This window comes from Kogia breviceps, chromosome 2 (genome assembly GCF_026419965.1).
Source record: "Kogia breviceps isolate mKogBre1 chromosome 2, mKogBre1 haplotype 1, whole genome shotgun sequence".
In the NCBI taxonomy this organism is placed as follows: domain Eukaryota; kingdom Metazoa; phylum Chordata; class Mammalia; order Artiodactyla; family Physeteridae; genus Kogia; species Kogia breviceps.
Window position 1 is genome coordinate 139,766,368 of NC_081311.1, and position 12,472 is coordinate 139,778,839.

Below are 12,472 nucleotides of genomic sequence, written 5' to 3' on the forward strand. Positions count from 1 at the left end.
CAAGTTACACCTGACATTGGTAGAGAGAGGATTCCAAGGACACTTACATAATCCCAGACTCATGGGACCATTATAGCCTTCAGTGCATTTCACTGTTCTTGGCTCCTTCCTGAATCATTCCTGACAGATAGTAATTTTATCCTAGTTTTAAAGATCCCTAATTTTGTATTATATTTTTAGTCAAATACTATTGTTTAAGAGCAACTTAAATGGTAATAACATGGGCAGATTCATCTCCAGTTTATCGTTTTTTTGGTACGCGGGCCTCTCACTGTTGTGGCCTCTCCCGTTGTGGAGCACAGGCTCTGGACGCACAGGCTCAGCAGCCATGGCTCACGGGCCCAGCCGCCCCGCGGCATGTGGGATCTTCCCGGACCGGGGCACGAACCCGTGTCCCCTGCATCGGCAGGCGGACTCTCAACCACTGTGCCACCAGGGGAGCCCTTCAGTTTATCTTGATTGTTAATGTGTGTGCAAGGTATCTGCTGCGTATGTAGTAGGGAACTATACACACTTCAAACAAAAACACCTGCTCACCATTTATTAAAACCTTGCAGATGTTTGTAATTAGAGTCGTATAGATCCTAATGTATTATTATCTTGATAAAGAGTGTCTTCTTTCAGGAAAGGTGTTAATCTGTGCTCCTCACATTTCTTTGCTTATGAAAAGCCAGTTGACTCAAGCAGCCACAACCCAGAGGACCCCCCACTGTTCACTAGTTAACTCTTTCCCAGATTGTAGACAAAGTGCCAGGAGGAAACCTAGGTCTCTAAAGTAGGGTCGTAACCTGTATAAGGACAAGGAGGGCTCTGAGTATCCAACAAAAGCTCTGAATTTTCTCAGCAGAAAAGTGCAAGATGCATATACAACATGCTGCCTACAGTTTCAAGGTATTTACAAGCCCTGCTCAAACAAGTTAAGAACCCTTGATTTAAGATGGCTTGTAGCAAACCCAAACAGGCACATTGCCTTCTGCACTTAGTCAAAATCACCCTTGAAAACCCTTAAATTGCTGTGAAAGTGTAGTATGCCTGGTTTACGCATTCTCAAATCTCAGTAATGTATAATACGTAAAAAGAGCAAATATGATATACTTCTACGGTGTTTTTAATTACAGGAATAAAAAAAGAAGAGCATAAAGTTGCTGAACTCCTACAGTTGAATATGAAAAGGTTAAATGCACATATGATGCAGCTCCTCTCCATAAACTTGACATGCAGTGGCAACTCGAGAAAGAGCTGCTGGTTGGGCTTCTGCTACCTGCAGTGCCAGCACTGGAGACAGGGAGATTGAAATAAAATGTATTCCCTCCTAAGTGTCAGGGGCGTCCATCTTGCCTCTTTCAGTCTGTCCTTCAAAATGCTTGTTTTTTAAAAAAATAGACAATATTCATGTAAAATGAAAACATCCCATAAGTCACCATGATTCCTTATATGCTTTCTCTTTTTAATTTCTAATTAATGTCTTGTGATTTTATACTTCACTTAACAATTTTAAAAATCAAGTTTTTGGACACGCACTTTCACTCATAAATCATCACCTTGAATAAACACACACACACACACACACACACACACACACACACACACACAGAACGAGATTTGATTGTGTAATGGAGAAGGGAAGTTTAATTGTTCTGACCTGGAGTTTTGTGGTTTGCAAATTTATTTTACTACATTGAGTCGGTAATAAGTGGGCTTTTCTTCTTAATGTGTTTTTCTTTTCTTTTTGTATGTGTTCTCTTGCTGTCTCGCTCCCCTGGCACCTGTTCTTGCAGCTGTGTAATGGGGGCTCCGTCACAGAGCTTGTCAAAGGTCTACTCAGGTGTGGCCAGCGGCTGGATGAAGCAGTGATCTCATACATCTTATATGGGGCCCTCTTGGTAAGGACATCCATCAAGCTGGGGGCAGAGGGAGCAATTTGTCATTGGTTGGCTCCCCATTGCATATTTACAAGGGGAAACTGCCCTATAATTTGCAAGGTGTATAATAGGGAGGTGTAGCCAAATGTGGACTTTGATTAGATTTTTAATAGCAGGGAAACTGTTTAAAAATAACCATGCAAATTTTCCTTTTCTCTTTCCTGTTGTTTGGTGGCGGTGGGACACCATGCAGGGCCTTCAGCATTTGCACAATAACCGAATCATCCACCGTGATGTCAAGGGGAATAATATTCTTCTGACAACAGAAGGAGGAGTTAAGCTCGTTGACTTTGGTAATGACTGCTTGTCGTTTGTTTTCTTGATTTAGCCAAAGGCAACAATTTATTGCAGTCTCAGAAAACTGGGGCCTCTCTTCTATGCCATAGGCTGAGGGCCTTTCCAGTCACACACAGGCTGGAGAATGGTGGGTGGTTCACCAGATGGATCACCCTAGGAGATGCTGTTTGTTAATCTATTTTCAGCTTTAGAAACAATTTTTTAAAAGAGGATATAAGTGTTTCCAAAGAAGAATTCGAGGGAAAAACTTTGGTTTTCTGGGAAGGATTTCACATCTCAGGGCAATTGTCTATAATTTATATTTTGTCTATTCTTTTTTGCATATGAAAAGAGAAAGCAGTTTGGTCTTTCAAATGATTTTCTCTAGCCTTAGGCATACTTATTTCCAGTGAGCAGAAGGTAAAATAGTCCTTTGGGTCTGAAAGCTGACACCCCTTTAAATTGTGATTATTGCTGCTACATGTGAGGCTGGTTGAACTGGAAACATTAACAGGAAATGGAAGTGTGAAAGGAAAGCAGAGCAATATCACCTAAGGCCAGAGAACTATTAAATATCTGCTTGTGACACTCCTGTGTTGATAGTCACAAACCAACAAACCATTTGGTTTTCCTTTTTAAGTTTATCGAATGGTTTAGTCTTCTAAACAGGTTCAACAACAGTTAGTATTTCAGCATGATTGTTATAAATAATGAGAAAACATTTACAGAAGCACTTTTTAAAATGTTCTTTATCATTGTCAGCATAGTAGGAGAAAAGATTGATGATTTTGAATATTCATTGTTTTATTGGTAAGAAAGAATTCAGTGTTAAAATGTATCAGTGAATCATTTGCTCAGAAGAAATTACTCAAAAATAAATGAAATTACTCTAAGTATATTGGTTTATTTACTAAAAAGCAAAGAAAAATTGCAGAGGGTTTAAATAGAGTTTAAAGAGCCCTCTTTGGCTTCCTAATAAAGAATAAGGAATGCAAGCGGTTAGCACAGCAACTACCCTGAAAAAACAACCCATGGTCCTTGGCAAATCTATGCCTAATGTTTTTAAAGGTATGTTCTTTGCTGATGAGCACATGTATTCAGATTTCTAAGTTCTTATCAACAGCATTAGTGGCAACCATTGTTATTCTCTTAAGGGCCGCATTAGATTTTGCTTGGTGTAAAAGAATACCTTATATTTTTGTAAAATACTTTTCAATTTATAAATCATTTTCACAGTTGTTCCGTTTTAAAAAAAATTTACTTATTTTATTTATTTTTGGCTGCATTGGGTCTTCGTTGCTGCTCGCAGCCTTTCTCTAGTTGCAGCGAGCGGGGGCTACTCTCCGTTGCGGTGCACGGGCTTCTCATTGCGGTGGCTTCTCTTGTGGAGCACGGGCTCTAGGTGCGTGGGCTTTGGTAGTTGTGGCTCACGGGCTCTAGAGCGCAGGCTCAGTAGTTGTGGCACATGGGCTCAGTTGCTCCGCGGCATGCGGTATCTTCCCGGACCAGGGCTCTAACCCATGTCCCCTCTATAGGCAGGTGGATTCTTACCCCACTGCACCACCAGGGAAGCCCCCACAGTTGTTCTCTTACTTGGTATTTAAGAAGAACTCTTTGTGTTCGGTGTGATGAGTAGCATTATCCCTAATTTGAATATAAAAAAACTGAGGCTCAGAGAGAGGTTGTCTGCTTGAGGTCATACAATTAGGAAAAGACGTAATTGAGACGGGAAACAGGTCTTCTGACTCCTAATCCAATGTACCTTTACATCCATTATGGCATAAAGAAGAGAGCTGGCTGAAGACTATGACAAAGTACGTTGGAATTATATTAAAATTCAGGTCCTCAACATTGAGCCCTAGATAATAATATTATTAGTCAATTTCTTTTTCCATTTGACAAATGTATTTTTCTTGTCAGGTTTCCAGCCTTCTAGGTAAGATAAGGCACTGAAAACTTTTTACATCTACACTGATGCTCTATTATAGATAATACATGCCAATTTTCTTCCTCCATCAAATGAAGCACCATTTTAAGAAAGATATCACCTGAAATATTTTGGAAATATAGTAGGAAGGTATTTTGGGTTGATCCTAGTTCTTGATGTTTTCTTTTGATTCCAGTTTTGCAGCAGTATGGTAGAAGTGCTCATTAGGAAAAAAATATATATTCTAGTGATTTAGATAGATATATGTTCCCACACAGCGGTTGGCAAACTACAGCCTGTGAGCCGATCTGACCTGCCTCCTGTTTTTGTACGGCCTGTGAACTAAGAATGGTTTTTACATTTTTAAATGGTTGGGAAAAAAATCAAAAGAAAAATATTTTATGACCGTGAAAACTATGCATCCATAAATAAATTTTTGTGGAAACACAGCTACACTCATTTGCTTCTGTGTTGTCTATGCTGCTTTTACATTACAATGGCAGAGTTGAGTAGCTGTGACAGAGCCTTAGGCTCGCAAAGCCTAAGATATTTACTGTGACCCTTTATGGAAGAAGTTTGCCAGCCCCTGTTCTAGCATCATCTTCTGCTTACTGCTGAATTGTGACACCCTTTTCTTATAGGCGTCTCAGCTCAACTCACCAGTACACGTCTGCGGAGAAACACATCTGTCGGCACCCCATTCTGGATGGCCCCTGAGGTAAGCGGAGGGAAACTATTTCTTTGTATTTGCTGAGAGCCTTGGTACTATGACTTTTTATGGGAAGGTCACACACTTCACAAAACTTTCAGGAAGAAGAAAATCCTTTAACTTCATTGAACTGTGAGAGTTCTGGTTTGGTGAGTGATAATGATGACAAACCAGAACTTAATTTCAGAAAATCGGGATTAAGTCACAGCTGGCCCACAGAATACCTTCATGCAGTTAGAAAAAGGTGCCCCCTCCAGAAGATGCAGGCCTCTACAAGGGTCCTGGCTTGACAAGTTCATCCAGCCATTGTGTAAGTTAGAAAAAGTCACCTTCCCTGGATAGATGCAGCCCCAGTGACACATGGCTTGGTGAAGAGACAGATTTCAGCTCCTGCTGGCTTACAGAATTATATGCCAATAGATCTGGTTGGTTTTTTGTTACCAGATATATAGCAACTTCTCTTGTGTACTTTTTTGGCTCTGTAGTAAAACCTGGGATTTTGCCCTAATTTAGTACTGGCATTACCACAGAATCCTCTACAAAATGACACATGTAGAAGTTTGGGGAATCTTCGGGCTAGATACCACATACCCTGAAACAGAGGCACTGTACAGCTTTGCTTGTCAGGTCAGCATTTTAATTCCACAGCACTCTGGCCTGAGAGCAGCTCTCTTGGATCAAGCAAATGGGTTCTTTTAATAAGAGAACTTGGCAATCATCTCCTTAGAGGTCTTTCCATCTCCATTCTGTCCCTGGGCTTTCCTTCCTCTGTGTGACTGTCAAGGTGGTCTCCTAACACAGTAATCGGCTTACGCCAATATGCTCAAATTTACTCTATCTCAATGGGCTTCTCTTTCATACTTGGATAATGGGCAGACCCATTTTAGAGAAAAAGAAAATCCCTGCAGATTCCAGTGTTTACTTAAATCTTAAATTGATTTTAAAAACCATGAAACTAGACATACACTTATCTAGTCATTTATATTTATAATGCTATAAAACCAAAAGGGAAAAAATGTATTATGAAAAAAACTACAAAGCTGGCAGTGTTCAAGTAAACAGCTTTAATTTAATGAGACAAATGACATTGTTTTGTGAAACTCAGTTGTCCTTTGCAATGTGAATATGTTTCAGAGCATGATGGCATGGATTATTTTGAGTTATTTTGTCAACCTTACTACCACATACCATGTGGTGACCCACCACTTTACTCAGTGAGAGTGATCTCTTTGTTTAAACAGCGTCCTTTGGCCTCTAACTGGCACATCTCTGTTGGCTTAGTCCCGGCTTAATAATAAACATAAATATGGGCACTGAAATTGTGTGGCAATTAGCCATCCAGATGATCTGGAACATGTTTTTACTGCAACTTCTCCCATTTTATTATTATTAATAAAACTATCATTGAAACAAAAGCAAAAACATAAAAATTTTCATAGGGACCTCATGAACCCCACTTTGAGAAACACTGTAGGGTAAAGTCAAGATTCCTTTGAATGGGGAACAAAGCCCTTCATATTCCAGCTGCTGTACTGTCCAGCCTCATTTCGGGTTACTTTTCCCCAATTTATTTGTTTTTAATGCCTCAGCAGAAGAGAGCAACAGGTAATTCTCCAAATCTATCCTTATGTGTCATTCCTTTAAACCTTTCCATATATTGTTATATCATCTGGGATGGCCCTCAGAACTCTGGAACATTCCTCCTCAATCTTCAAGTCTCAGCGCAAATGCAATTCCCCTAGGAAACCTTCCCTCATCCTTGGCCAACTGAAGTTCTTTTTCCTGAGTTTCCACTGCAGCCTTAATACCCTCCATTAGCAAACCATGACCATTGTGCTGTATTGGGTTGGCCAAAAGGTTTGTTTGGTTTTTTCCTTAAGATGGCTCTAGTAACACTTAGTTGTCTTTAACTTCATTCGAAACAATTTTGTTAGACTGTATTGTGACAGCTGTCATATCAGTGTGCATTTTTTAAAAACTTATCAAAATTGGTGAATTTTTGTGTAGCCATTTTAATATTGAAGATGGAAGAAAAAGTGCAACACTTTTGGCATATTATGCTTTATTATTTCAAGAAGGGTAAAAACGCAACTGAAATGCAAAAAAAAAGATTTGTGCAGTGTATGGAGAAGGTGCTCTGACTGATTGAACGCTTCAAAAGTGGTTTGCAAAGTTTTGTGCTGGAGATTTCTCACTGGACAATGCTCCACGGTCGGGTAGACCAGTTGAAGTTGACGGCGATCAAACTGAGACATTAATTGAGAACAATCAATGGTATACCACACAGGAGATAACTGACATACTCAAAATATCCAAATCAAGCAATGAAAATCATTTGTACCAGCTTGGTTATGTTCATTGCTTTGATGTTTGGGTTCCACATAAGTTAAGCAAAAAAAAAACCTTCTTGACTGTATTTCCACGTGCGATTCTCTACTTAAACATAATGAAAACGTTACATTTTTAAAACAAATTGTGACAGACGATGAAAAGTGGATACTGTACAATAACGTAGAATGGAAGAGATTGAGGGGCAAGCGAAATGAACCACCACCCACCACACCAAAGGCCCGTCTTCATCTAAAGAAGGTGATGTTGTGTATATGGTGGAATTGGAAGGAAGTCCTCTATTATGAGCTCCTTCTGGAAAACCAAATGATTAATTCCAACAAGTACTGCTCCCAGTTAGACCAAATGAAAGCAGCACTTCAGTGAAAAGCATCCGGAATGAGTCAACAGAAAATGCATAATCTTCCATCGGGATAACACAAGACTGCATGTTTCTTTGATGACCAGGCAAAAACCATTACAGCTTGGCTGGGAAGTTTTGATTCATCCGCCATATTCACCAGATATTGTACCTTCAGATTTCCATTTATTTTGGTCTTTAAAAAATTCTCTTAATGGAAAAAAATGTCAGTTTCCTGTAAGACTGTAAAGGGCACCTGGAAGAATTCTTTGCTCAAAAAGATAAAATGTTTTGGGAAGATGGAATGATGAATTTGCCTGAAAAATGGCAGAAAGTAGTGGAATAAAGCATTGAATACATTGTTCAATAAAGTTCTTGGTGAAAATGAAAAATGTGTCTTTTATTTTTACTTAAAAACCAAAGGCACTTTTTGGCCAACCCAATAGTTGTTGGTAAGCAGGTCTCCCAATTGGACTCTAAACTCTGTCAGGGACTTGGGATGCCCAGCTCTCAGTGTAGTGCTTGATACAGGCTAGATGCTCAATAAGCATCTGTTGGATGAATGAATACATCGGTAAAAAAGTCAAAGGAGAAGATGAATTTGGAGGGTAGTTTGAGGAGGGCTTTAAAACTATTGGTTTTCACAAATTTCTCTGTAGATTTTGATTAATTTATTATTAAAGGAAAGCATAAACTGAGGCCACTCAACTAATATTTAATGTGGCATAACTCAGAAGATGGTGTTCCCATTACAATCCGCACCAAGTTGGTGTTCTCAGAACCACAAAATACAAATAAGAGAAACCTACTCTTGGCTTTGTACATGTCTCATGAGGTGTTTGTGACGTTTCAGTTTCAGCTGGGTTGAAGAAAATATGTGGAGTATTTCTATTTAGGGGCAGTTTAGTGGTCCATGGTGAGCTTCTGTTGCCCAGATTGCCTGGAACTGGTTCCCTTCTCATCAGGGAAAAGCCAGTGTTGCATCTTGCCTGCTGTAGTGGATAAATTGAGGAGTAGGCAGATTATGGGGCGGAGACCTTGACAGTGCCTCTCAGGAGCAAGTGCCAGTTGCTCTGTGTTTGACTCAGAGATTATCTCAGGATGTGTGCTTGCATCCAAGATGCTTTGGGACCAGGCTGCAGTTCTTGAGACTCAGTCCTACACAAACCTCACATTTTTATTTTCCAAATGGAGAATTACTCTTTCCAACAAAGAGTCTTTTAAGAGTGTCCACAGGAATAATCTTCCATTTGTCAGTTCAATTCAACAAACTTTAGAAAAAATTTTTATCTTACTGAAGTATAGCTGATTTACAATGTTGTGTTAATTTCTGCTATATAGCAGTGATTCAGTTATATATATACATATATATATTCTTTTTCACATTCCTTTCCATTATGGTTTATCACAGGATACTGAGCACAATTCCCTGTGCTATACAGTACATCCTTGTTGTATATCCATTCTATATATAATAGTTTGTATCTGCTAATCCCAAACTCCCAATCCATCCCTCCCTCATGCCTTCTCCCCCTTGGCAACCACAAGTCTGTTCTCTATGTCTGTGACTCTGTTTCTGTTTCGGAGATAAGTTCATTTGTGTCATATTTTAGATTCCATATATAAGTGATATCATATGGTATTTGTCTTTCTCTGTCTGACTGACTTTGCTTAGTATGATAATCTCTAGGTCCATCCATGTTGCTGCAAATGACGTTATTTCATTATTTTTTATGGCTAAGTAGCATTCCATTCAACAAACATTTATACTCTCTTCCGTGAGCCAGGCTTTGGGTCAAGACAAGTCCTTGAAAGTATAATCAGTAGTGGTTCAAATGGACATTGTCTTCGTATGGTTGCCTGCATAGTATATTGATCCTAATATGCTTTCACTTCTGCTTGTGTGAATAATTGGTATTTAGATTAAATATGACAGTAATGTATGCAATGCCAATGCCAGTGGAATAAAACCATTGCATGCCACCAGTGCTTTCATTTTGAAAATGCAGCAGAATGATCCTTGATCCTATTTTATTTTTGAGAAATTGAACCAAATTATTCTTTTCCCATTTGTATTTCCATTTTGATTTCACCAGCCTAACTACAATATTTAATTCAAATAGGCTATGCTTCAAACCAGGCAACTAATGGAATGTGACCAGACCACCGTCAAACTTTGACACGCAGTCCAAATAGCAGTTCACCGGGGCAGGTTGAAGCTGCAGCATGAACTGACTATCATAGTCACAACACTCTCCACTTATTTCCTCTTGCCATCTCATGTGGACACTCATAAAGTTGAAAGATTCTGGGTAAAAACAGTATCAACTCAGCAGTGTAGGAGAAGAAAAATTTTAGGGGGTGCACTTAGTGTGATAGTACTTTGAAACAATGGTACTGGGGAAATATTGGCTGGCATAGTAAGAGTTAATCTAAACGTCAACGTCAGTACAGTTTGTTACAAACTGAGTACGTCAGTAGCATACTATGACTCGGGAAGATGATTTTAAGAGGGAAAGAAAGATGCTCAACATAGAAACTGTATTTAACAGATTACCCTGAGCAAAATGACTTCAGCAATAGGAAATGAAGTTTCTCCTGTGAGTACAGAGGTAGGTGGTTCCAGACTTTGTTGATTCAGCAGCTCAGTAAAGCCATCAGAAACCCAGGTTCTTAGATTTCCCTGGCTGTGACTGCTGCTAGTTGCATGGCTTCATTGTTAGGGACAGACCTGGAGGCAGTTATGACAACATCGTCTGTGAGTGTCTGAGGGGCAGCAGGGGCTCCAGTATTCTAGCAGCCACCAGTGAAAGCACCTGTGGTACAATCCAACAGACACCCCCTTTACACCCTTGGGGCTGCCCTTGGCCAGCCAAGAAGTTAAAGTGGGTTCTCCTCCTGTCCTGGGATCAAAACCATGGCCACTCCATACTAGTTTCCTAGGGCTGCGATACAAAGTAGCTCAAACTGGGTGGTTTAAAACAACAGAAATTTATTATCTCACGGTTCTGGAGGCTAGAAGTCCAAAAGCAAGGGGTTGGCAGGGCATGCTCCCTTTGAAGCCTCTAGGATCATTCCTTGCCTCTTCCTATCTTCTGGTGGTTTGCTGGCAATCTTTGGCGTTCTTTGCCTGCAGCTCCGTATCACCAATATCTGCCTTTGTAATCACATTGAGTTCTTGTTTGTCTGTCTTCACATGGCCATCATGTTGTAAGGACACCAGTCATATTGGATTAGGGACCCACCTACTTCAGTATGACCTCAGCTTAACTAATTACATCTGCAACTACCCTATTTCCAAATAATTTCACATTCTGATGTCCTGGGGGCTAGCACCTTAACATATCTTTTTTTTTGGGGGGAGGACACGATTCAACCTATAACAACCCTCCAAATACTTAACATCCCTCCTCTGTAGTAAATAATTCAGATTTCCAAGGTAATCAGTCAGTCATTTGCAACCTACAGGTCCACATGTCACAGGTGCTAGCTTAGTTGGAGAGCTCAGCTTTGCCTGTCTGCGCGCGCGCGCGCGCGCGCGCGCACACGCACACACACACACACACACACACACACACACACACACACACACACACACACTGATCTCTCTCAGCCTAAGGTGTTTGAGGCAAACACAGTTCTTTCTGGATGTGCTAGAATGTACCATATGTTCTTCTGGACATACCATAACAAACTGCCTTCTCACGTGAGCCCTCAGTACTTTGAGAATTCTGTGCTGTCCTACCTGCTCTCTGGCCAAGCATCTTTGGATTATCTCCTGAGATGTTTGGCTCAGGTCACTTCCCTCAACCTTCTGTTGACATCGAGCCTCTGGTCTCCCTCCCTGCCTGTCACATTGGCTTGTATCTCAGACATATATATATATGTTAACACAGTCCTCCCTTTACCCATGTTTATTGCCTCTTTTTTCCTTTCCTCTCTCCTGATAGCCAGTTTCTTATAAGAATAGAATAATAACATCCCACATCTGCATAGAGCTTTTACAAATATTATTTTTAAGTGCTCACTACCTGTGAGGATGGCAGTTAGGCATGATGACATTGATTTTATAGACAAGGAATCCAAGGCTCTGCCAGTCTAAGTGCCCAGGGACACTGGGTGGGTAGGTGGGTAACAGTGACTGGAATCTTCGTGTTGTGACTCAGTGAACTAAGGCACTTGCAATACAACCCATGCCCACTGTCAGTATTGGTATTGCTTGGCTAGTATTTCCATCAAACACGTGCCAGATTAATATCCTGGTCTATAGCAAAAAAGGGATACAAGCCTAATGTATGTTTATTTATAGTGATGGCAGGGGGTTAGGGGTAGTTGATCCTTAATCTACCTTTCCCACCATCACATGTAGTGAAGAATTAAACTGAATATTTATAAATGACTGAAACCGAAGAAAAGTAACCAACGTCATCATTATTGTTTTTGTTGAGGATATTTGTAGTCTCTGTTAAAATAACGCCTTACAGTTAGCTGGGATGCACTGGTGTAACCATGCTGATTGTTAAAATATTGAAATACTTCTGTTCTAGATGGTAAGTGGCTGCCATCCAGAACCCCTTGAGTGCTCCTTGGCCACGAGAGGTGCCTGTCTCTTCCCCTGGGACACCCAGATTTTCTAATGGTCCAGCAACTCCAGGGGGTAATGTCTGGCGAGAAGGGGACCTCAAGGACCAGCTTCAGTGCCGTGTGCAGCTGATTGTCAGATAGTTGGAGTATTCTACCTACTAAGCAAGTATACAGTGGGAAGGAAACTTTCACTTACTGAGGACTCACCCACTAATGCACCGGGACTGGGATGGGTGCTTTTTTAAAAAAAAACTAAGTGCCTAACGTGTGTCAGATACTGTATGCCCAGTAAGTCATTTAGTTTTCTCTTTTAAAAATTTATTTATTTAATATATTTATTTTTGGCTGCATTGAGTCTTCGTTGC

At 40.3% G+C, this 12,472-nt stretch overlaps 1 protein-coding gene across 1 annotated transcript in view; it reads left to right on the forward strand.

Annotated features, from left to right (window-relative positions):
- The window catches only part of MYO3B (myosin IIIB), a 473,243-nt gene that overhangs the window by 103,231 nt on the left and 357,540 nt on the right, over positions 1–12,472 (forward strand). The window contains exons 6-8 of the mRNA XM_059053510.2: positions 1,779–1,883; positions 2,116–2,215; positions 4,767–4,843. Coding sequence (XP_058909493.1) covers positions 1,779–1,883; positions 2,116–2,215; positions 4,767–4,843 — 282 coding nt within the window. The remainder of the gene's footprint in view (positions 1–1,778; positions 1,884–2,115; positions 2,216–4,766; positions 4,844–12,472) is intronic.